Source organism: Hyperolius riggenbachi, chromosome 6 (assembly GCF_040937935.1).
Source record: "Hyperolius riggenbachi isolate aHypRig1 chromosome 6, aHypRig1.pri, whole genome shotgun sequence".
Classification (NCBI taxonomy): domain Eukaryota; kingdom Metazoa; phylum Chordata; class Amphibia; order Anura; family Hyperoliidae; genus Hyperolius; species Hyperolius riggenbachi.
Genome location: NC_090651.1, coordinates 289,131,038 through 289,155,400, shown reverse-complemented (window position 1 = coordinate 289,155,400; position 24,363 = coordinate 289,131,038). Strand labels below are relative to the sequence as shown.

Below are 24,363 nucleotides of genomic sequence, written 5' to 3'. Positions count from 1 at the left end.
ATTAGTTATGATGTAAGTTGGCTGTAAGTCAACTGCAGTTTAAAGTCAGTTGTTCATATTTTGAAAACCTTAACCACTTAGCAACTTCTGCCACGCTTTTCTACGTCCTTATTTACAAACACCTATAAACACATATAAATATTTGGTTCTGTCTTCTATTTTTAGAAAACTGAGTACGTATAGCACCATCTTGTGGCCAAAAAGTAAAACTACTTCCAAATACACCATTATTCACTTACCATAGGAACATTAAGCACATTTTAATTATTTTTGAAACTCCTTCACCCCTAACCCAAAACAAAATATTATCGCCATACTTTGTACTAGGGACACAATTTAAACATTGTAAAAACCGGGACAAATTGGCAAATAAAATGTGTCTGTTTTATCTACAATAGCACAATTTATTTTTAAACTACAATGGCTGAAAGCTGAGAATTGGTGATTTTTTTCATTTTTTTCTTCTTCTTCCCTGTCAAATCAGTATAAAATAATATAATTCTTAGCGTAAAGTACTGCCCAAAGAAAGCCTAGTTTTTCCCGTAAAAAATAATGTATAGATCATTTCAGTGTTATAATTAGTGATACAGTTATTACCGAATGAATGGGAAGAGCTTTTGAAGGGGAAAAAAACCTGTGGTAGAGAAGTGGTTAATCTGAAGTTTGACCTTAACAGAGAAAGAAACCTCAACTCAATACGATGTGTATACTAGGTCTTCATGTTAGGAGAAGTGTGCACCAAAGTTTGAGTTCCGGTTACATTTTAGACTCGAACCTGAGTTCTAGCTGAAAAAAAAAGTACTGTATACACCCAAAAACATTAGCAAATGCCTTCAAAATACAGTTGACCTGCAAATGGCATGTATTTAGTGGTCATATAGATGGACCTTTGACTAAAGTACTTGCAGTGTAGCTCTACGTCAGGTCACCTGCAAGACAACTACAGTCTGAAGTCATTTCTTCGCTTTTTTCAATTGTATGAATTTAGAATGTTTTCTGCAGCTTGAGGGATGATTGCAGTCAAAAAAGAACCCTGACTCAGGGTACACTAATGAAGTTAAAACTTTATATACACAACTCTTTACTATTAGGTTACTCTTGTGTCAGGTGCAAAAATGTTCTCCAAAACATAGCACTGGTAAAAAATATGCTGCTGTCCTCCACTGGGTCCATAAGCTTAGACAAATTTTGGTTTAATCTTGGACTATGCACAAACTGATGTAAATTGTAATAAACTATTTGAAAAAAGTTTGAGAACACAAAGTACAGGTTGGTACAGGAAAAACCCGCCCGTCTGCCTGCCGCAAGGATTACAGGCAGATGTCATTTGACCTGTCCCTGTGTCCTTCCTACTCACTCTGTGCTGTGTGCGCTCTCCAGCTTTATTGAAGCCTGTAACCACCTGTGTTTGATGCCATATGGCTAACACTCTCAGCAAATGCAGGCAGACACAGACTTCAATAAAGCTGTACACACAGAGCATGGAGTGAGTAAGATGCAAACAGGGATGGGCCTGCCGGCAGAAAACCGAGAGCCCAATATAGTGTAGTATGTTTCGGAGAATGGGAGAAAAATATGAATCGTAAGTATAATACTTACAAACCTGGGTTACCTCCAAGGTAACCACTGTAGAAGCAGGTGGGGAGAACAAGCCTGTCCCCACTCAGGATTAGGACGTCGCTCTCTCTAGATAGAAGAAAAAGGAGGGTGTAATGCCCTTCCACCAAGGGTGGATATCTTGATATGTAGAACGATGTACAAAGGCGCCAGAAGGGTACAAATCACTGAAAACGTTTAAAATGTTAGGAACTGTATTGCCACATTCCTCAAACACCATACATATGTAATATGATTACATCACACACTGTTATCCGGTTGATGCTATCTCTCTGTGTCATTTTCAGTGTGATACTCCTGGTGCTTATTGCCTGATGATGCAGACTCTGACCTGCGAAACGCGTTGCCACTTGTTTTAGGAGTATGTGAATAAATTGTGTTTTACTTCAATCAACATCAGTTGTGTCTGTATTGGGGCGGGCAGGTCCACCACCGCCACCCTAACATTTTAAACGGTTTCAGTGATTTTTACCCTTCTGGCGCCTCTGTACATCGTTCTACATGCCTGTAAACTAGGGCTTGTGGAAGGCAGAAAGACTGTTTTTTCCTACTCCACCCTGTACATTGTAGCTTGCTACATATAGAGCTACATATCTGCAGAACAGTCAGAGTGTCCATGATGGCCCCTACACATTACTAAAAACAATTACAATGGACACAAGAGGATCAGAACTGGATCATGGAGCTTTCAGAGAACATGGCCTATTCTGATGCATCACATTTTCTTCGGCCTCCAAATTACAGAGATTTTATGCAATCCAGTATCTGTGGAGCATGCTGGAAAAACAATCTGGATCCATGGAGGCCCCACCTCACAATTTGCAAGACTTAAATGATCTGCTAATGACTTGGTGTAAGATACCACAGGACACCTTGAAAGCACTTGGTGAGTCCATGCCTCCATGGATTAGTATTATTTTTGTGGAACAAAAGGCACCTACACAATATAAGGCTGGTAGTTTTAATGTTTTTTTCTGGTCAGAGTATATAATTTGTCTAGGATCTGAAATAAATTTGTTTACAGATGCTATCCTAAAGAATGAAGCACGTTCATGAAAACCCAAGTTTTGATGACTATTTTTACTTTAATATCTACAAATGAGTGTAACCTTCTCACTAGTGCTATAAATATGTCAAAGACTTCAAGTAATATTACCTTTATTGGGTTATATACTGTACATCCAGTATGTGACATTCAAATTCCCTACTATGTATCCTAATATGTATCCATATAAATGGCCCACCCTGTAGTATGGACCAGTGATACGTCTTAGAGCATTAGAGCAGTCCACAGTATGGACCAGTGATACGTCTTAGAGCATTAGAGATGAATGTGTATCTGGCTGACTGAGCCAGATGACCCAGGATAGACCCCTTTGCATGTTTTATTAACCCAGGAAACATAGAGAGTTTTGCAATCTACGGGGAGCGAGCTATTTGGCATAAATTCATTTCTTCAAACCACTCAAATGCGAGCCTCCATAAGTGAGAGATACTGTTCGAAACACCCTCCCGCCATCTTGAAATCTGAGCTGGAGTGCGAAACCAACGGGTCAAAAGCCTATAGTTCCTTTCCTGCACTTTACTTGACCTTGAGGACCAGTGCCTTTTTACAGTCACTACTTGAAAACTTTTCATCTAAGTCTGCCTCCCATTGTAAGCAGATGTGGTTAAACTGGCAGGGAGAGACATCCAGAAGGATTTTATACATTTTTGATAGGACATGTTCTGGTCGATGTTCACTGACGCATAAGCTTTAACCCTCCTGGCGGTTTGCTAAAAAATCGCCAGGGGGCAGCAAATCTTTTTTTTTAATTTTTTTTTTTTTCATGTAGCGAGACAAAGTCTCGCTACATGATAGCCGCTGCTCAGCGGCATCCCCCCAGCCCCTCCGATCATCAAGAGATCCCGTTCAAAGAACGGGATCTCCTGGAGGGCTTCCCCCGTCGCCATGGCGACGGGGCGGGATGACGTCACCGACGTCAACGACGTCGTGACGTCATAGGGGATTCCGATTCACCCCATAGAGCTGCCTGGCACTGATTGGCCAGGCAGCGCACGGGGTCTGGGGGGGGGGCGGCTGCGGCGCGACGGATAGCGGCGGATCGGCGGGTAGCGGCGGCGATCGGGCACTGCACGCAGCTAGCAAAGTGCTAGCTGCGTGCAGGAAAAAAAAATTATGCAAATCGGCCCAGCGGGGCCTGAGCGGTGCCTTCCGGCGGCATAGCCCGAGCTCAGCTCGGGCTTACCGCCAGGAAGGTTAAAAGGCTGTGCAGCTCCTCATTACCTGAGATAGGGGAGAAAGCGACTTAACATAACAACATAGTTGTTGGTATTGTAACCATTCTAGCAGATTGGGACTGCTACTACTTTTGAGGAACAAATCCTTGATAGGAGGAGTGGTCCAATTAACCAGAAAACTCCCCATTGTTGGCCCATCCCCTCTATTAAGACAAAAGAAAAACCTAGCTCTGACTGCGGGAAAAAATCCCAAATTATCAAAAATAGAAGTTAGAGGACTCGGTATAGATGAAAATAAGGGGGGACATCTCGTATCTTCACAGCATAGACAATTGCCTTCAGGTGGCCCCAAAGATAAAAGTCTAAGGGGGTCAGATCGGGAAACCTTGGGGGCCATTCAACACATCATCATGTAGCAATTTGAATTGCCCCAAGGTCTCCCGATCTGCTACATGATGATGTGTTTTCCTCTTTATGCACTGAAGCTGGCACGTTCCCTGAGTTTTTCCAGCAAGATGGTGCACCACCACATTATGGGTGTCAGGTCCAAGCATTTCTAGATGAACAGGTTCCTGGAAAGTAGTTCCTTGGTGCCCCCTCAAGCAGCTGTCACCCCTGGCATTTGCCTGGTTTGTATATGCTAATAAACAGACAAGCTGATCACTATCTTCACCAAAACTCTATGAAAAATTGTGCAATTCAGGCATTTTTAAAAGTAATATTTGTTTCAATGATAAATATTCACATTTCTTTTTCAGTTTTGTATGTGCCTGACCCAAGAGTTGCCAAAATATTTAAATGTTTAAATGTATTAATGTATAGGGAGGGATGCATAGAGATTTGTGGTGCACCTGAAGCTGACATCTTAGAAGAGTGCCTCTTTAAAGTTGGACAGAGAAGGGAGCACTCTCTAGCCAAACCTTGCAAACTTGGGGAATCTCCAGGCCCCAGGGAATTAACAACTGAGGGAAACTTCACATGAAGTAGCTTGAAGAAGATATCAACACCTGTTTTGCCATGTGCATTTGAAGGCCTGCACCTCTTTCACCTTCGATGTATATCAGAGGGTGAGTGATAACAGGATCCCTGTGCAGCTCAGTCAAAGTGTACCTCTAATGTGCTGGAGAATTTACTTGTACTTTGTTTCACCATTAGCCATTAGAACGCTGCTATCTCTTACTTTAAGAGGCCCATCAGAACAATAGGTGCACCTGGCAACTAAGTGCTGGCCGGCAAGTTGAATGGGGGAAGCATAAATTATTGAGTAGGGAATAGGAATTTTTTGTAAGTTTTGTTGCTCTTTTACTCACAGTTCATAGAGTTGCCTTTTTGTGTACACTTTGGGTCCGATCCATTTCCCCTTTTCTCCTAAGTGATATTTTCACATTATAAATAAAACTCAAGTTACGACTGGATATACTAATGTATAGTGTGATTATTTGTGCAGCATTCCCTGAATAATTTCTGTTCTTAAAGGTAGCCTGAAGCAAAAAATATATGGAGGCTTCCATATTTATTTCTTTTTAAACAATTCCAATTGCCTGGCAGCCCTGCTTATCTGCTTGGATGCAGTAGTGTCTGAATCACACCAGAATGCAGCTAATCTTGTCAGATTTGACAAAACACCTGATCTGCTGCATGCTGGTTCAGTGTCTATGGCTAAAAGTATTAGAGGCAGAGGATCAGCAGGACAGCCAGGGAACTAGTATTGCTTAAAAGAAAATAAATATGTAAGGCTCCATATCACACTCGCTTCAGTTGTCCTCATTACTAGCTACAGTATGTTCATGTTGTTGCAGAGCTACTGTAAAAGCTGAACAACATGAACTTTAGTCTGCAGCTGTTAACCTCCTTGCCGGTTATCCCGAACTCAGTTCGGGGTAACCTGCGCAGGAAGATTTCTCAGGCCCCGCTGGGCCGATTTGCATAATTTTTTTTTGTTACAAGCAGCTAGCACTTTGCTAGCTGCTTGTAACTTCCGATCGCCGCCGCTCGCCGCCGATCCGCCGCAATCCGCTGCACCGAGTCGCTCCCCCCCGCCCCAGACCCCTGCGCTGCTTGGCCAATCAGTGCCAGGCAGCGTTGAGGGGCGGATCGGGATTCCCTATGACTCCCGACGTCCATGACGTCATCCCGCCCCGTCGCCATGGCAACCGGGGAAGCCCTGCAGGAAATCCAGTTCTGAACGGGATTTCCTGCTTACTCTGATCGCCGAAGGCGATCGGAGTGGGTGGGGGGATGCCGCCGCTCAGCGGCTATCATGTAGCGAGCCCTAGGCTCGCTACATGATTTAAAAAAATAAAATAAAAAGAAAACCTCCTGCGCTGCCTCCTTGCCGGAGGAATTGAACCCGCAAGGAGGTTAATGAGCACAGTGTGCGTGCTAGAATGCACCTGTGCTCATTAACCTCCCTCCCACTAACTACACTAACTAGAGATCCCCTCTCTGGGGTTCGATTCCCCCACCCGTTCCACTCAAATTAACCCCTCCCCCCATTGCTCTGATGAGGCAGCATGTAACATAAAAAAATTAGGATCTCTTACCTGTCTTTGTTTCCAGCGACGATCGGGCTCCCCTCTTTACACTACTGCTGTCAGCCTCACTATGCCAAATGAATCAAGTCCCGGCTTGATGATGTCATCAAGCTAGGACCTGGTTCATTAGGCATAGTTAGGCTGACAATGGTACACCACAAAGGGGAGCCTGCTTGCCTCTGGAAACAGGACAGATGAGAGATTAATGTTACATGCTACCCAATCCCTGCATGGAGGGGTTCACATTAGACCACACCTGGCTACCTTTGGTGGGGGGGGGGTAAAATAAAGGTGCACACCTGGCTATCTAATTAAATGGGTTGTTATGTTAGGCAGGGAGAGTGATGAAACATACACATAACTGGTACTGCAAAGAGTGCCTACAATGAGAAGATTACAGAGGCTAAACAATACCAGTTGCCTGGCTGTTATGCTGAGCTTTAAGCTTTGACCTCCTTAGCGGTATGCCAGACACTGTGTCGGGCATACCGCTCGCTGGCCCCAGGAGTACCTCAGTATAATTTTAAAAGATTGCACGCTTGTAAAACTTTTAGCTAGCACTAGGCTAGCTAGTTCATGTGGCCGGCATCCCTCCGATTGTTGCTGATCCCCCTCGATCGCCGCTAATACATTACCCAGCCTGGATCCAGCGATCGCGCAGCCTCCCTGCACATTTCCGGTCCTCTCTATGGGGAGGTTCAGGTCTGCTCATGACATCATGACATCGGTGACATCATTACATCATGTACGATCCTCCCCATAGAGAAGAGCGGAGCTGTCCTGGGAGGCTGCGCTGATCGCTGGATCCAGGCTGGGTAATGTATTAGCGGGGGATCGGGGGGATCAGCAGAAATTGGGGAGATGCCGGGCACATGTACTTGCAGAGCCTAGTGCTAGCTAAAAGTTTTACAAGCGTGAGATCTTTTAAAATTATACTGGACTCTGGGGCTGCGTAACGCTCAGGAGGCTAACGTCTTTTTACACACCTACAACAAGCATGCAACCAATTGACTCAGAAAAAAAGTCAGAGCATCTGATCTGCATGCTCATTCTGGGCCACTGACTTATAGCATTAGAGGCAGACAATAAGCACAGAGGTCAGGCAACTGGCAGTGTTTATTAGAGAATGAAGATGGCAGCCTCTGTATTTCTCTCGCTACAGGTTCCCTTAAAATGCTATATTGAGCAGTGAGGAACGGCAGAAGCAGTACTGTTTAGGAAAAGCTAATTTTCTTCTGCACAGGGAGAAGCTTTGGCAGGGTCAGGCAATCCGCTATATACTGAGGGTAGGTGCACACATAACATAAAAGGCTGCATTTTATGTCTTGTTTTCATTTTATGCTGTGAGAGTTTTCTTGCGTTTTTGGTTCGTTTGCATTTTTTACCGCAAATGCATTTTTCACGTGTTTTGCGTGCGTTTGAATGCGTTTGCGGTTCGCATATAGAAAACACATATGCGTTTTGTATGTGTTTTTCATGCGGTTTGCTTTTGCATTTTATGCCAATCACTGGGTAGATAACAGGAAGCGGAAATACATCATAAATTTTTTTTTCCCAAAAACGCATAGAAAAACGCATGGGAAACGCATACCATTGCGTTTCCATTGACTTTCATTATGTGGGTTTTTGCTGCGTTTTTGAAGATTATGCAACAAAACCTGTGTTTTTTCCTGCGGCCCATAGACATCCATTAAAAACGCAGCGTTTTCCGCAACGCTGGTGTTTCTGCTATGTGTGCGCCTAGCCTAAAGAAATAACTGCCAATTTGCTGGTAAGAAGCAACTACACAAGCCAGCCTGCTAATTGATGCAAATTTACTATCATACAAATTAAAAACAGGCAGGTGAACTGGGGGGTCTTTGAGGAGATTTCTGCCCCCTCCCCCACCACCCTTTTAATGGGAATCACACTCTCAATTTAACGAACAACAGTCATCAACACTGAATTACTTACATAGATAGACCTGTATGGAACTCCAAAGTACATAAAAGGAATAGAGAGTTTAATTTCTGATGAACTTCCATCATCCACTTTTGGCGTTTTAGTGTCATTTTGCCAGAATGGATACAAAATTGTTCTTGATTGTGCTGTAGGGAAGCAGAGCCCATATCAATATTCACTCTTTATAGTTCCAATCCCCATCGAACTTCCCCCCCTATGTATTCTTCTCCCCCACCCCTTACACTGTAAGCCTATCTGACGGGACCCTTTTCCGACTCAGTGACCTGTATCCCTAAATTTCAATCAGTCCACCATTTTTTATTGTTGTTTCACCATTTTTGTGTTCCATTGTTTAACACTGTCATGTCCCTATGTAATATTGTTTTGCCTCCCAGATCTATTGTACAACCCTGCATAATATGTTAGTGCTTTTTAAAGGGAATGCGAGGTGAGAGTGATATGGAGGCTGTCATATTTATTTCCTTTTAAACAATACCAGTTTCATGGCAATTCTCCTGATCCGGTGCCTCTAATACTTTTAGCCATAGGCCCCAAACAAGCATAAGCAGAACAGGTGCTCTGACTCAGACACTACTTATGCCAGAAGATCAACAGAACTGCCAGGCAACTGACATTGTTTACAAGGAAATAAATAAAGCAGCCTCCATATCACTCTCAGGATCCCTTTAAACAAAGAATAATAATAATAATAATAATGTTTAAAAGTCAATCCAGAGGCGCCTCTAGGGACCAGCTGATAAGCTAATTGCCTAGAGCGCAGCTTTATCTAGGGGCGGCTTCCAGGGAAAAAAAAGGTTTATTTTTCCTGTCCTTAGAGACTAAGGGTGCGGAGAGAAAAAGTTCTAATGAAGGCATCTGCTAAGCCTCTCATAAGGAATCTGCTAACCTTTTCTCTACAACACCACTTGTATGACATTCCCTAATTAGTTATCTGGAGATCTAGAGTGTGTCTGTCTGTGCACTCCTGTCCCGCCCCTACTTATGACCGTGAAAAGAAAACACATCAGAAGAGGAGGATAGTGTCTTTCTATGGAAGCAGGTACAAGGCATTCCAGAATGGACTGGCCGGGGGGGGGGGGGACTAGATTTTACCCCAGGCTGCTGGTACAGTGTATAAGGCAATGTGAAGCACTGGGCTGGCTGAGGGAAATAAAAATACAAGTACAGGGGGACTGCAAGCTGGTAAATGTATACAGCATGATGCAGAAGAAAGGCTTGTCTCTCCTGCAGAGTCTGTAGAAAAAAAACTCTGTCTGTTCTCACAATTGTAAAGACTGTATGTGGACAGCTGGATAAGGTGTGAAAAGTTTGACAGTCCCTAGACTCCAGGAGGGCTGCTGCAGCTTGTGTGAGAGATTGGCAGGGACAGGAGTCACATTACAGGCAAGTCACCTCTGTGTGATGTGGTGCACAACAGGTTTTCTCGCCTGAAGTGACAAAATGGCTAGAGGCGCCCCTGAGTTAATCACATATATTTTATAGGTTTGCAGATGTGATAGCCATTGATGTTAACAGCGGTTCTGTCAAACAATAATTAAGGACTTTATTTAGTGGTTGAAGTTATATTATCTAGTTACACATTGGGCTCTATTCACAATGATGAAAAAATACCGAAAAATTTTACCGAAAAATTTCCACAGGTGGTAAACTCCGCATTTTTTCCACATTCACTAATATTTGCCGCATGTTTTCCGCATGCGGTAAACAGATGCGTAAACAGCCATTAAACGTGCGGAAAACATGCGGTAAAAAGGTCGCATGAAAAAGTGTTTTAAAAAAAATGTCAAAGTCCAGCAAGCACAGCCCTTATGCCTCCAGACTTCATTAAAGTCAATGGGATGCGGAATATATCACCTACTACTTGTAGGTGACAAAAAAAAACGGTTAATAACGTTGAAATTAGGCACCTGAAATGTTTTGTGAATTGATTTTTGTATGCCGAAAATACCGACTTGTGCGGAAATTTTTCCACATGAATCCCGCACTTTTACCGCACTTTTTACGCATGCAGAGAAAACATGCGGAAACCTTTGTGAATGTGAACTTGCCGATGTTTTGGTCGCAAACTTCCCGCATGTACTTTACCGCATGCGGGAAGTCATTGAGAATAGAGCCCATTGTGAGTAGCTTTAAAAACATTTAAGTCCACTCCCACCTACAGTGACAAACATATCCACCTAACCATGACAAGAAATAATCACCTGATACTACAGAAAATCTCCTTGAGAAACATTCATGGATAAATACTTATTTGGTTTGATCAAGTGATTGATTTGTAAGTCCCTGAATGGCTGATCAGCCTCGGACTGACCCACCGAACTGCCGATGATTCCATCGGTGGTCCCTGCCTCCTAGGGGCCCCAGAGCCGGCACAGGGCAGGAAGGGGGGAAATTGGGCACACAGAGCGGCGAGGCGGCGGGAAGCTTCCCCCCCCCCCCTCACCTAGGGGCCCCCCTTCCGCGCTCCCCCTTCCACACTCCCCCTCCCTCCAAAATTTCAGCCAGCGGCAGCGAGCGAGGAAATTGGGCACACAGAGCGGCGAGGCGGGGGGAAGCTTCCCCCCCCCTCACCTAGGGGCCCCCCTTCCGCGCTCCCCCTTCCACACTCCCCCTCCCTCCGAAATTTCAGCCAGCGGCAGCGAGCGGGGAATAACTTTACCGGCATGAAGACATCAGTCATCAGAGGAGATCCATCGCTCTGCGTGCCGCTGGCTGGTCTCTGTCTCTCCTGCAATGCACTGACCAATCACGCTCTCACAGGAAGTACTGCAAGAGTGTGATTGGTCAGTGCATTGCAGGAGAGACAGAGACCAGCCAGCGGCACGCAGAGCGATGGATCTCCTCTGATGACTGATGTCTTCATGCCGGTAAGCTATTCCCTGCTCGCTGCCGCTGGCTGAGATTTTGGAGGGAGGGGGAGTGCGGAAGGGGGGGCCCCTAGGTGAGGGAGGGGGGGGAAGCTTCCCCCTCCCCGCCGCTCTGTGTGCCCAATTTCCCCCCTTCCTGCACTGTGGGACACCTGTGACCTGCGCCTGCGGCCTGCCTACCTAAACGGGGGGGGGAGCTTCCCCGCCGCTCTGTGTGCCCACTGCCCCCCCCCTACCAAGCTGGGGGGGATATAAGACCTACCTAACTGGGGACACCTGTGACCTGCCTACCTAAACTGGGGGGGGGGGGCTCCAGGTGAGGGAGGGGGGCCCCCCGCTAACAGGGGACCTGACTTTGTGGGGATATCTGCCGCCAATTTGATTGCATTTTGTGGGGATATCTGCCGCCAATTTCATTGCATTTTGTGGGGATATCTGCCGCCAATCTATTTGCATTTTGTGGGGATCTCTGCTGCCAATTTTATTGCATTTTGTGGGGATATCTGCTGCCAATTTGATTGCATTTTGTGGGGATATCTGCCGCCAATCTGTTTGCATTCTGTGGGTATATCTGCCGCCAATTTGATTGCATTTTGTGGGGATATCTGCCGCCAATCTGTTTGCATTCTGTGGGGATATCTGCTGCCAATCTGTTTGCATTTTGTGGGGATATCTGCCGCCAATTTGATTGCATTCTGTGGGGATATCTGCCGCCAATCTGCTTGCATTCTGTGGGGATATCTGCTGCCAATTTGATTGCATTTTGTGGGGATATCTGCCGCCAATCTGATTGCATTTTGTCGGAAAATCTGCTGCCATTTGACTACTTGATGAATTATGAGGCATGTAACTACTTGATGATTTTATCTAAAATGTATCTGGTCAGACCTAATCTCTGTGAATAACACCGCTACTTATTTTGTGTGGTTTTTTTTTAAAGTCTGCCCATGACCCATCATGACCACGCCGATGTTCCAGTGCGTGGCGACACTCATTAATTTTTGTGCTGCGGCGCGCTCAGCGCGCCGCATGTGGACATGTCCCTATTGGAGACTGTCCTCAGAAGTGTTTATAATCTATTCCCTACCATAAAATCATGCAAAATTTCTAGAGTACATGTGTATGTGAGGCCAAAATGGGATGTGTGGGCGGGGGGGCCTGGCTGAAACTTCCTCGGTGGGCCCTTAGTGTCCCAGTCCGACCCTGAGATCATGTGATGATATTGTGAACATTATGCTTCACTTTTGCTGGCCATATTAGCTTACACAGGAAAAGGAAGTGAAATATGATCACATGATCACATGATCTCCATTAGGGATGTCAATGAGATGGAAACTATTCTGAGTTATTGCAGTTTTAGCCTTATTTTATGCAAACATTTACAACTTGAAAATTGACCAATCGAATGACGCAGATACAGCATTTCCAAGCTGCGTATACTTTATTTGCATACAATTTAAATCAAATTTCCGATAACAATTAGCATAAAATTGGCATCAGCTTTTAATTATTTTCATTTCATTAGCCATCCCCAATCTCAATTAACCATGCATAGACTTACAAATCAGACAATGGATAAAAAAAAGAATCTTTTCAATTTACTAAACCAAAGCATTGTAATTTCATACTGTTTTTTGCATCATGGAAATGTCATGCATGTTGAATTTTGCCTGCATTTCTTGCAGTCCAAACTAAATCGCTAGAAAATCATCAAAAAATTGCATTGCAAGATTGCAAATACAATCACATTGCATTTTGCAGAGTAAAAGATTTCTTAGGCTTGTTTTGCACTCCAAATTGCGACTGCAAACACACTGCAATGCAATCCCTCCTTATCCTATTTTACACAGCTTTTTGTGAGTTTTAATGCGCTTTTTCATTTTTTTTTACAGCATGATTGCATTTTTATTGTTCCAACGATTTATTCGGAAAAAAGATAAAATGGTAATCACAAGAAAATTTGCATAGCAACGCGTTTGGAATAACATTTTCTTGCCTTCCCATTGAATTTTATCAAAATGCAGATGCAGGAAATATGCAGCAGCCACTACAGCTGTATTTGGAGTAAATTACAATTGCACTAATAGAACGTGTTGTTGTAATGTATATTATTGTCCAACGGTAAAGAAAAGGTTCCGTACACTGTTGCTAGAACTAATACATTTATTGTCCCATAATGCTCACACAGATACAATCTTTGTCTACCGATAATAATTTCAGGGCCATACAGGGTCCCCCTTTGTCAAGGTATCTTAGACAGAAGATTTAACAACAGAAGATATATTTGTACTTTAACCACTTCCCGCCCACAGTGCTAACCCCCCCTAAAGACCAGGCCGTTTTATGCAGTGGGCTGTGCAGGCTTTTCAGCCTCCTGGCTCCTGCACAGGCCAGCTTAGGAGCCCAGCGATCGGACTCACCTCCTTTTTGTCCCTAAGGGGACTTGCCGCCGGAGGGGTCCGATCGCTGCGGCAGTTTGTATTTTTTTTTCTTTAGCCTCTACGAGGCTCTCTCTCTCCCTGTCCCCCTCCTTTCCCTTCCCTTCTCCCCTCCGGCATCTGATTTGGAACAGGACGGCGATCCGTCCTGTTCTGCCTCTCATAGGCATCAGCCTATGAGAGGACTGTGCTCCCCGGCCAATCAGAGGCCGGGGATCGCCGATCTCATACAGCGCTGTGGCCCCCAGCAGCGCTGTACGCTTGTAAACAAAGGGGATTTCTTTCCCCTTACGTTTACAAGCAGCCTGCTAGCTGAGATCGGCAGCTAGAAGGCTATTCATGGAACTCCATTCCGTGAAGCGGCAGGGAACGATCGCGCATGTGCGCAACTGTTCCCTGGGAAACTGCAGCCCCAGGACTTGACGCCAATTGGTGTTAGGCGGTCCTGGGGCTGCCGCCGCGGTCAGTCACGCCCATTGGCATGAGGCGGACTTTAAGTAGTTAAAGGACCACTATCATTAAAAATGTATTTATAAAAATTATAAACCAAACTATAAACTACTTTACTCCCATGTTGCTGTTGCTTGCAGTAGGCAGTAAAATCTGACAGGTCTGACAGGTTTTGGGATACTCCATCTACTCATGGGGCATGCTTAATCAGGGGCATTCCTTCCATAGAGGGTGGGGTGGCGCACCAGGTGACTGACAGCGAGGGGGGTGTCGCCATGACCCCCCATAGCGGCAGAACACGAGGGGAAGCAGCGCTAGAAGGAGGGGGCAGCGGTGACAGCGGCATGGAGGGGGGCCAGAACCCCCCACCCTTACCTGGGTCCCCTCCTTCTGCCTCTCTTCCCCTCCATATAGTAACGGCAAGCAGGGATTGGGGAGTGGCGGGTGGATAATTAGTCACCTGACTTCCGCGTTCCAAGCACTGGAGCGCAGCGTCACATCGTCACAACTCTTCGCCTTCATTGCCGCCCACTGTGCTTCCTGATTAGTGGAAGGACAGTGGGCGACATTGAAGGTGGAGAGTTGTGACGACGTGACACTGTGCTCTAGCGCTTGGAACGTGGCGGAAGTCAGGTGAGTAATTATCTGCCCGCCACCCACCGTGCCTGCTTGCCATTACTATATGGAGAGGGAGAGAGGCAGAAGGAGGGCGACCCAGGTAAGGGAGGGGGTTCTGGCCCCCCTCCCTGCTGCTGTCCTCGCTGCCCCTCCTTCTAGTGCTGCCTCCCCCTCCTGGGGCAACTATACTACCTACACTGAGGTCAACTAAACTACTTACACTGGGGGCAACTACTGTATACTACCTACACTGGGGGCAACTGTACTACCTACACTGGGGGCAACTAAACTACCTGGCAAGGAAATGAACAGCGCTACTTAAAAACAGACAAGTGCCTACCTGCAAAAGAGTGCAGCCCCACTTGTGGGCTAAAATACACACCTAGCATACACATGACCTGTCTACCACTGGAGGATGTTGGTTTCCGTAACAGCTTGCATGCAACCTATTAAGTACTCATCCCTCCCACTGCGATGAAGTCAATCCTCCATGGGAGGGGACCTAACACTAACTAAATCCTAACCTATGTATATGCATAGCCTGGGTGCGGCTAATCAAGTAAATTCGAAAATTGAAAATTGTGCAAAAGGTGGATCAGCGCATCACCAGGCCGCCTTTTGTGCAACTAAACTACCTACACTTAGGGAACTATGCTACCTACACTGGGGACAACTATATTAGCTATACTGGGGCAACTATACTACCTACACTTGGGGCAACTATACTACCTACACTGGTGGCAACTATACTACCTACACTGGGGGAAAATAGACTAGCTTCACTGGCGGCAACTATACTACCTACACTGGGGGCAACTATACTTAGCTATACTGTGGGGAAACTGTACTAGCTATACTGGGGGTAACTATACTACCTACACTGGGTGAAACTATACTGCTTATACTGGGGGCAACTACACTACCATTACTAGGGCCAACTATGCGAGCTTCACTGGCGGCAACTATACTATCTACACTGGGGGCAACTATACGAGCTATACTGAGGGCAACTGTACTAGCTATACTGGGAGCAACTACTGTATACTACCTACACTGGGTGCAACTATACTGCTTATACTGGGGGCAACACTATATTACCTATACTGGTGTAACCTATATCTGGCATTACCTGACGTGGTGCGCATAGTATGCCGTATTCGCTCCTTTCCTTTTTTTTGGGTGGGGGGGGAGGGGGGTGTCTTATAATTTCCAGTACCGGGTGTCAAATGCCCTAGGTACTCCACTGTGCTCAATATTTCCATTATTCTTTTGAAAACATTCCCTGGAAAGTATTTATACAAAGATACAGGCCTGCCTAACTACTCACTTAAACACTATTTTGGGAAGCTGGACTGAGCAACTGCTGTTCAGGAATTGCTCTAGAAAAGAAAGAAAACCCTTAGAATCCCCATGAGAAGATTGACTAGTCCAAAACCTGTCAAATCTGACATATTTTTACAACCTATAGTAAGGGACAGAAACATTGGAAATAAGATATTTGTAGGCTAAATGTACTTTTTATGCACATGCAGACATATGCATTTTAAATTTTACAATTGTTTGTGAAAGTGGTTATTTAATGTGTGGGTCTCCTTGTTTTTATCATTAACCTCCTTGCCGGTTTTCCCGACCTGAGCTCGGGGTAGAAAAAAGAAGCTATTAGCGGTGATCCCGAGCTCAGGTCGGGGTAGGCATCGCAGAGCTTACTTGTAGTTGTGGAGTCCCGCGCGCGATCTCGCTGCGCAGCGGGACTCCAGCCTCTCTCCCCGGCAGTGTGGGGTCTTTCCCTGGTCGCCGGGATCCCCCATGTCCCCGCTATTCTTCCGGGGACCCGGCAGCCAGTTGGAGCAGCGCAGCCGTGGTGGTGGCAGCAGAGCGGTGGTGGCAGCGTGACGTCATCGGGGGCGGGGCTAACATTGAAAACGAACTTCTCTATATTAGAGAAATATAGAGAAGTTTGTTTATATGTATATTAGCGCCATCTTGTGGGCAAAGAGAAAACTGCAGCCCAGGAGCCCAGGAAGGTAAAAAAATTTTTATTTTGCTGCAGATCTCCCTGCCAGAATGATTTTTTTCAGGTTTTAGGGTCTGACAGAGTGAAAAAAAATTGCACCGCTTTTAGACCCTAAAATCTGGAAAGAATCAGACCGCCAAGGAGGTTAATTTAAAAACTGTGGAAAAGCGCTTACAATGGAAAACAAGCCTAAAGCAGCACCTCTCTTGCAAAATGGAAACAAGTGACTGAAATGGTCATGTGATCATTGCTCCTGATACCCCCCCCCCCCAAAAAAAAAAAAGTTTTATTTGAACCACCGATCACAGATGAGCAGAAGGAGTTAGTTGGGGTCAATGTACAAACCAGTAGTAAAATTGCTGTGCAGCACAAAGCAATCTTACTGTTACCTACTGCAGTTATGTAATATGCTTTTTGCGCAATTAGCGCAATCTGTGTTAACTGATAACTTACACATTTCTACAGTTATACCCATTACATAAGTAACATAACTTGTAGTATAGTACCCAAGCAATGGCACAATGCGCGATTTGTAACTGCAGTAAATACCGGTAAAATTGCAGTGCGCTGCTTATTGGTTCGTGCATTGACTCGCTTGTTATTGAGCTGAGAGTTGGGCTTGTAAAAATTGTTTCTCTGGTTTAGGGCTTTGTGCCACAATTGAGAAAATGAAATGATCACTGAAAGTTTAATAGCTGTTTTGTATTACTGAGACTAACGTTACATTATTTATGCTAGCAAACACATATAATTTAATACAAACACTATTATTATTAATACAATGCTAAGATGTTATTATCATCATGACCACTATTGCAGACTTGCAGAACAATGCTTACCTTGTAATAAGCAAAGCGCAGACCAGAGTCCAAGCAGTGAAGAATAATTCATTCTGGAACAATAAAATATAGTTAGCCTATAATTATTAAACCAGTAAACACATGATGTACATTCACACGAGTCTGCTTTAATGCCTGCTTTCTGTTCTAATTAAAAAGCTCACAGCATGTGAACCCAGCATTGCAGCATAACAGACCATTGCAGTGACAAGGGTTAAATATCAGGTATATTAGGTTTCCTGCCCTGCCTGTTACAGCTGGTAGTTGCCTGTTTTGTTAAATGAACAGTGGCAACAATGGACAACGGTTTAGTTAAGGTTGACATTTTGAGACCTTTGGGGAATATGTAGAAACTATACATATTGAGGACAGTATAGAATTTCAGAAAACACAATATATATATATAGCAATTTCAGCAAAAAAAAATCTCTTAAACTGAGTTATGCTATTTCAGCATTTGTCAGAGAATTTATAAAAAATCATATTATTGGGAATATTTTGTTATTTTTCAGAATTGTGTTATACTGTATAACTGGCTTTCTAAGTAGTTGTTATAAAAAAAACAGAAAATTGGACATCAGAAAATTCCATCATGTCTTTTCATGAACAGCATAAGATGATGACAGTTCAGGGATTCATCCAGCCATCTTTGTGCTGATAGAATGGGGCCAGCAAGCTTCATCATAATCCAATATGTTTGCAATGCTTGCGGGCAATGTACAGTATATATACAATTTTACTGCAGAAATATTCAAGACCAGAAATAGGTAATCCACATATTTCTACAGATTTGAGTTCATACTGATCCAATAGCCATATTTATATGGATTTGCAAGTGATTCTAGGGAAGTAGCTATATGAATTGGAGTCTGGTAAAAGATTAAAGTGTAGCCACAATTTGTCTCAGGGTTTTACATTTAGATTGTTTTCAACTAGTTTATATTTCATTTCAAAGCCTTTCTGCAATACGTGTGCTCAGTAACTACATGTCCATTCAATCAAGTGCCAGGTACCAGCAGTGGAGACTTCTGCGTCTAGATGTCCTACAACAAACCCGAGCTTCTGCAGTAACCTAACCTAAATTGCGCAAAAGGTGGATCAGCGCAACACCAGGCCGCCTCCGAATGGCCTACAATCAGAGATGCGCTGAGCCCCCCCAGGATTTTCAATTTTACTTGGTAGCGCACCCAGGCTATGCACATACATAGGTTAGGATTTAGTTAGTGTTAGGCCCCTCCAATGGAGGATTGACTCCTTCGCAGTGGAAGGGAAGAGTACTTAATAGGTTGCATGCAAGCTGTTACAGGAAACCAACATCCTCCAGTGGTAGACAGGTCATGTGTATGCTCGGTGTGTATTCGACCCCACAAGTGGGGCTTGCACTCTTTTGCAGGTAGACACTAGTCTGTTTTTAAGTAGCGCTGCTCATTTCCTTGCTAAGTAACCTAACCTAGCCTAATCTTAACCTCTTAAAGAGGAACTCCAGTGAAAATAATGTAATAAAAAAAATGCTTCATTTTTACAATAATTATGTATACATGATTTAGTCAGTGTTTGCTCATTGTAAAATCTTTCCTCTCCCAGATTCACATTCTGACATGTATTACATGGTGACATTGTTACTGTGGGCAGATTATGTAGCTGGTCTGGCTTTAACAGACAGCTGTAAGCAGCTATTTCCTGTCTGAACATTGTTACATTGTGGCAGTTTGCCAGGAGTACCGTACGGTACCAGAGCCTCTTGTGGGAGGGGTTTCAGCACAAAATCAGTCATACAGCGCCCCCTGATGGTCTGTTTGTGAAAATCATTATTTTTCTCATGTAAAAGTGGGTATCAGCTACTGATTGAGATAAAGTTCAATTCTTGGTCGGAGTTTCTCTTTAATCTCGACCTCTCCTTTTCTCCTGCCCTGCCTAACTTTAGCTAAAATGCATTCTTTTTACCATTGATTTTCCCTCTGCACTTCATACATTTAAGACATGGCCTTATATTAAGTGGTTCAAAATGATAGAAATAACTGCCTGACTCAACCACCACCTTATTACTTATACCCACACCTCAATTCAGAGGGAGTGACCATGTGAAAAAAGTATATATAATTCAAATAAAATGATAGACATCGTCTCTCATAGGTATGAATAATTAAAACATTTCCGTTTTATTGAAGGAAAAGTAAATAAACCAACAGACCAACCAATTAAAGTTGGCCAGATACGAACGCTCACTCATATTTATCACCACACACCCCCTGCACTCACACAACCCTTCTGGTACCGGTTCCCTTTATTCCAGATCTTCAGAGAGGTGGAGAGAGCTAATGCATATACGGATAAACATGCGGATCTTCAGCTTGCAGCACATAACAGCAGCAAATGCCGGCATATTATAATCTCACCACACGTCTGTAGTTTTCATCCAGTGTTCCTCTGGATTTGATCACACACAGGACCATCACAATAGGTTTTATTACACCTTGTCACCAGCAGCCTTCGGCGGTAAGCGTGTCCGCTCAACCTGCTCTGTGTATACCTTCTCTAGGAACAGACGCTAATCCGTCCATGAACGCTGTCACTGCCGCCGCTGTTCTGGAGCGCTCACCGGCCACGGGATTTGCACCCACCAATTGATGCGTTGCGCCCGCCCACTTGCGAGCTTTGTCAGGATGTGCACAGCTCGTGATTGGCTGGGCTGCCCTCTTTATTCTCATTCCAGTACTGGGGCGGGGAATTACTGCGTATTCCCTACCCTCTTCCCCCCAGGGGTTCCCACAGTGACTACTGCTATAGCGATTCAGCAATTCTATGCAGCCAAGATGCATTCACTCACTTTTCCTTTTTCCAGATTCTAGTCACACAGACCACAGACAAATCCCAATCAGAGACTGTCCATTATATATACTCTATACCAAATGACATTGAGTCCATACTGCTGCAAACACTGTTGTTCATCTGCCTTATTTTGCAGACATCACTTATTAGATCTTATCATCATCCAAAAAGATGAATTTACATATCTACATGTCCCTTTACATTCCCCCTCTCTCTTTTTCTCTCTCATCTTGCAAAATCCATCATCTTCTCTATGTCAATACACTGCAAAGATTCATGATGGTCCATTCACAACTATTACGGTAAGAAGGAAGCATAGTCAAACTCAGTATTCATTCCTTCTGGATTCATTGCTCCCAGCAGGTAGATCCACCTACTTTCCTGTTGCTTTATCAATTTGAGTCTATCTCTCCCTCTCCCATTGGCCATGATTTGGGAAATTCCTATGACTTTTAAGCCTCCTGGATCACCATTGTGTTCTATACAGAAATGCTATGCCGCTGCACTTTTATATTCCCCATTTTTATGTAGTCCACAGTTTATACTGGACACATGTTCCATCACCCTGGTTTTTAGTTTTCGGGTTGTCATTCCCACATAGATTTTGTGGCAGGGGCATTCAAACCCCTATATAACCCATTCTGTTTTACAGTTCCCCTTGGCATTACTGAATACCTTTGTAGGCACAATTCTGTCACATGCAACACAGCTGCCACATCTGAACATACCTTATATCTTATTTAGCCATGTCGTCTTTTCAGGTGGAACATACTGTTAATGAACCAGTACATGTCTAAAACTCGGTGCTTTTGCAACTAGCATAGGTCTACTGTATTTCCCACAATCTGACTTTTTGGTCCGTCTGCAGTCCCGGCCAATGTTTTACCAGTATCTCACTAATCCTTTCCCAATTTGAACTATATGGAGTTATGAAACGGGGAGAATTATTCTCCTTCTCCTGTTTTTTTGGATTTTGTTTCCTTTTGACCTCCAACAACTCCTCCCTTGGGCGCCTTCTTGCCTTCTTATATCCAGAACACAATACCTCATGTTGTTAACCCCTCTCCTGGAAACGATCATACAGTGCCAGTGCCTCAACACCAAAATCTGTTTCCCGTGAACAGTTTCTGCGTAACCGCAAAAGCTGTCCATAAGGCATCCCATTTTTCAGATGTCTAGGATGATGGGTGGTGGCGTGGAGGAGAGTGTTGCCTGCAGTTGGTTTGCGGAAAGTAGTGGTTCTCACCCAACTACCTTCTCTCCAAATATGCAGATCCAAAAATGCCACGTCCGCTCTACTCGCAGTAAATGTGAGTGAGATGTTACGGTCGTTGCAATTTAACTAACTCAAGAATGAGTAAAGCTCGTCTTCACTCCCTCTCCACACCACCAGCACATCATCTATAAAATGGATCCACAACTGGACATGTTGTTTGTACTCCGGGAGAGGGTACACATCCTGGCGCTCCCACTGACCCAGATTTAGGCAGGCATAGGCAGGTTCGCAGGCCGCGCCCATTAACGTGCCCCGCACCTGCCTATAGTGGGAGTTGCCAAATGCAAAACAATTGTGCTCCAGATCAAAGCGCAATACATCCAATATGAAGGAGTTATGAGACTGAGCACTTGGATTTGTATCCTCAAGGAAGAACCGGACAGCCCCGATGCCAACCTTGTGGGGGATCGACGTGCACAAACTCTCCACATTGATCCCCACAAGGATGTCATTGGGGCCGATCTCCAGCTCCCCCAAGAGCCGCAAGACTTCAGTTGAATCCTGAACAAAGGATGGTAGTGACATCATTAACCCCTTAAGTTTTGCATCAAGCCATTTTCCAATTTTCTCAGTGGGCCCTCCAATGGCACTTACTATGGGGCGTCCCAGGGTTTATTTTCATTTTTTGTGAATTTTTGGGATCAAATATAAAGCTGGAATCCTGTAGGATTGAATCCTCAAATACCGAACTTATCTGTCATCCAAAATCACCAGTTCCCCAGTATCATCATCTGGCCAGTTTTAATTGATTTTAATTGGTTGGTCTGCTGGTTTATGTACTTTTCCTTCAATAAAACTGAAATTTTGTAATTATTCATACCTATAAGAGACCATGTCTATCATTTTATTTCTAATATTAGGTGGTTCCCTGGCCGGTTCCTAATCCTGACCTCCACCTTTCCTGTATACTTGACTCTGACCATAACTCTTGTAACTATGCATACCTCTAAACTATTTCTGTTACTATATCTGAGCTTAGTACTTTTACTAGTAATAGTACTTACTAAGCAATCCAAGGAATGCACCCAACCTTAATCTCTCCAGTCCTCCAGTTATGGCAGAAGGTAGATAGGAGGAGATCAAACACAGTTCATAAAGTGGTGATATAGCAAGTTTGAGTGAACATAAAATTCAATTTATTTAGAAAAAAGGGAAAATGGCAAACAGGTCAACAGTTCAGGAGGACCACAGGATCTAGAGAAGGTATCTTGAGTAGTTGTGTGTGTAAATGAGAGCATATTTGAATGCTGAATTAAAGATGATTGTGGAAAGGTGCAGTTGTAGAGAGTAGTTAAGAGAGGGATGACAAAAGAGGAATGTTAAGGAATGAGGTGGGATAACATTATGATGTCGAGCAAAGCAAAACCCCCAAAACTGTTAATTCTTTGAGCTTAAGTGCTTCAAAACAAATGATTGCATATTTAGAAGAACCAGATTATGAGCTGCTTAGTCTCATTTGAAGGAAAAAATAGGAATATTTGGTCACTCTTCTCAAAAATGTTATCAGATGGTATGCATAATACGGTGCTTGAACTATTAAATTCGACATGAAAGACATGCACTATATATTATACTTTTATTATTACTTCTTTCTCATAGTTGATGTTAAATTTCTGTTTATTGTTTTTCTTTTGTCAGCATGGAATCTGCCATCTTGCTTAAAGGGATACTGTAGGGGGGTCGGGGGAAAATGAGTTGAAGTTACCCGGGGCTTCTAATGGCCCCCTGCAGACATCCTGTGCCCGCGCAGCCACTCACCGATGCTCCGGCCCCGCCTCTGGTTCACTTCTGGAATTTCTGACTTTAAAGTCAGAAAACCACTGCGCCTGCATTGCCGTGTCCTCGCTCCCGCTGATGTCAGAAAGAGTGTATTGCACAAGTCCAGTATGGTCTTTGGTCTGCGCAGTATGCTCCTGGTGCCATCAGCGGGAGCGAGGACACGGCAATGCAGGCGCAGTGGTTTTCAGACTTTAAAGTCAGAAATTCCAGAAGTGAACTGGAGGCGGGGCCGGAGCATCGGTGAGTGGCTGCGCGGGCACAGGATGTCTGCGGGGGACCATTAGAAGCCCCGGGTAACTTCAACTCATTTTCCTCCGACCCCCCTACAGTATCCCTTTAAGATGTCAGCATTTTTTCCCCCAACTTTTAAAAACTCGTGCTTTTTTGAAAATGTACCAAACTTTCCTAAACGAACTGTCCCTATTATTACATTTCTCAGTTTGTAGATATCAAGTATGCCATTTGTGAAAAGTAGGGATATTGCAGAATTCTGACTTCCATGTTACTCTTCAAAACTTCACAATTTTAAGGTGAAAGATGGAATTCCAACATGTAAATTTCTAATGTTGCGCTAATGTTTTTTTTCATATAATAAGCAAAATAAAAAAAAATTCTACTGAGCATGCTCAAGGGACATGAATAAGAGAATTCTATGCAAACATTTATTGTGAAAATTCTATGTGAAAAAGGGAAAATTAGAAGCAAAATTGTAACCTATAGTAAACTTATTTTTGCAAATATGCACTAGTGATAAGTAATCTTATAGTTAGAGCGAAAATAAATCTGCAATGAGTTTGCAAACCCGGAATGCAGATAATTTGGAATTCATTTGGAATTCCATGCAAAATTTCAGAATTTCACCGGAATCAGAATTTGGCAATTTCGATCATCTCTAGAGA

At 44.0% G+C, this 24,363-nt stretch overlaps 1 protein-coding gene across 1 annotated transcript in view; it reads right to left on the bottom strand.

Annotated features, from left to right (window-relative positions):
* Positions 1-24,363, bottom strand: part of TECTA (tectorin alpha) — a 143,322-nt gene that overhangs the window by 108,634 nt on the left and 10,325 nt on the right. Inside the window, exons 2-3 of the mRNA XM_068241002.1 lie at positions 17,581-17,633; positions 8,346-8,479 (exon numbers count right to left, since the gene is read on the bottom strand). Coding sequence (XP_068097103.1) covers positions 8,346-8,479; positions 17,581-17,632 — 186 coding nt within the window. The 5' untranslated portion in view covers position 17,633. The remainder of the gene's footprint in view (positions 1-8,345; positions 8,480-17,580; positions 17,634-24,363) is intronic.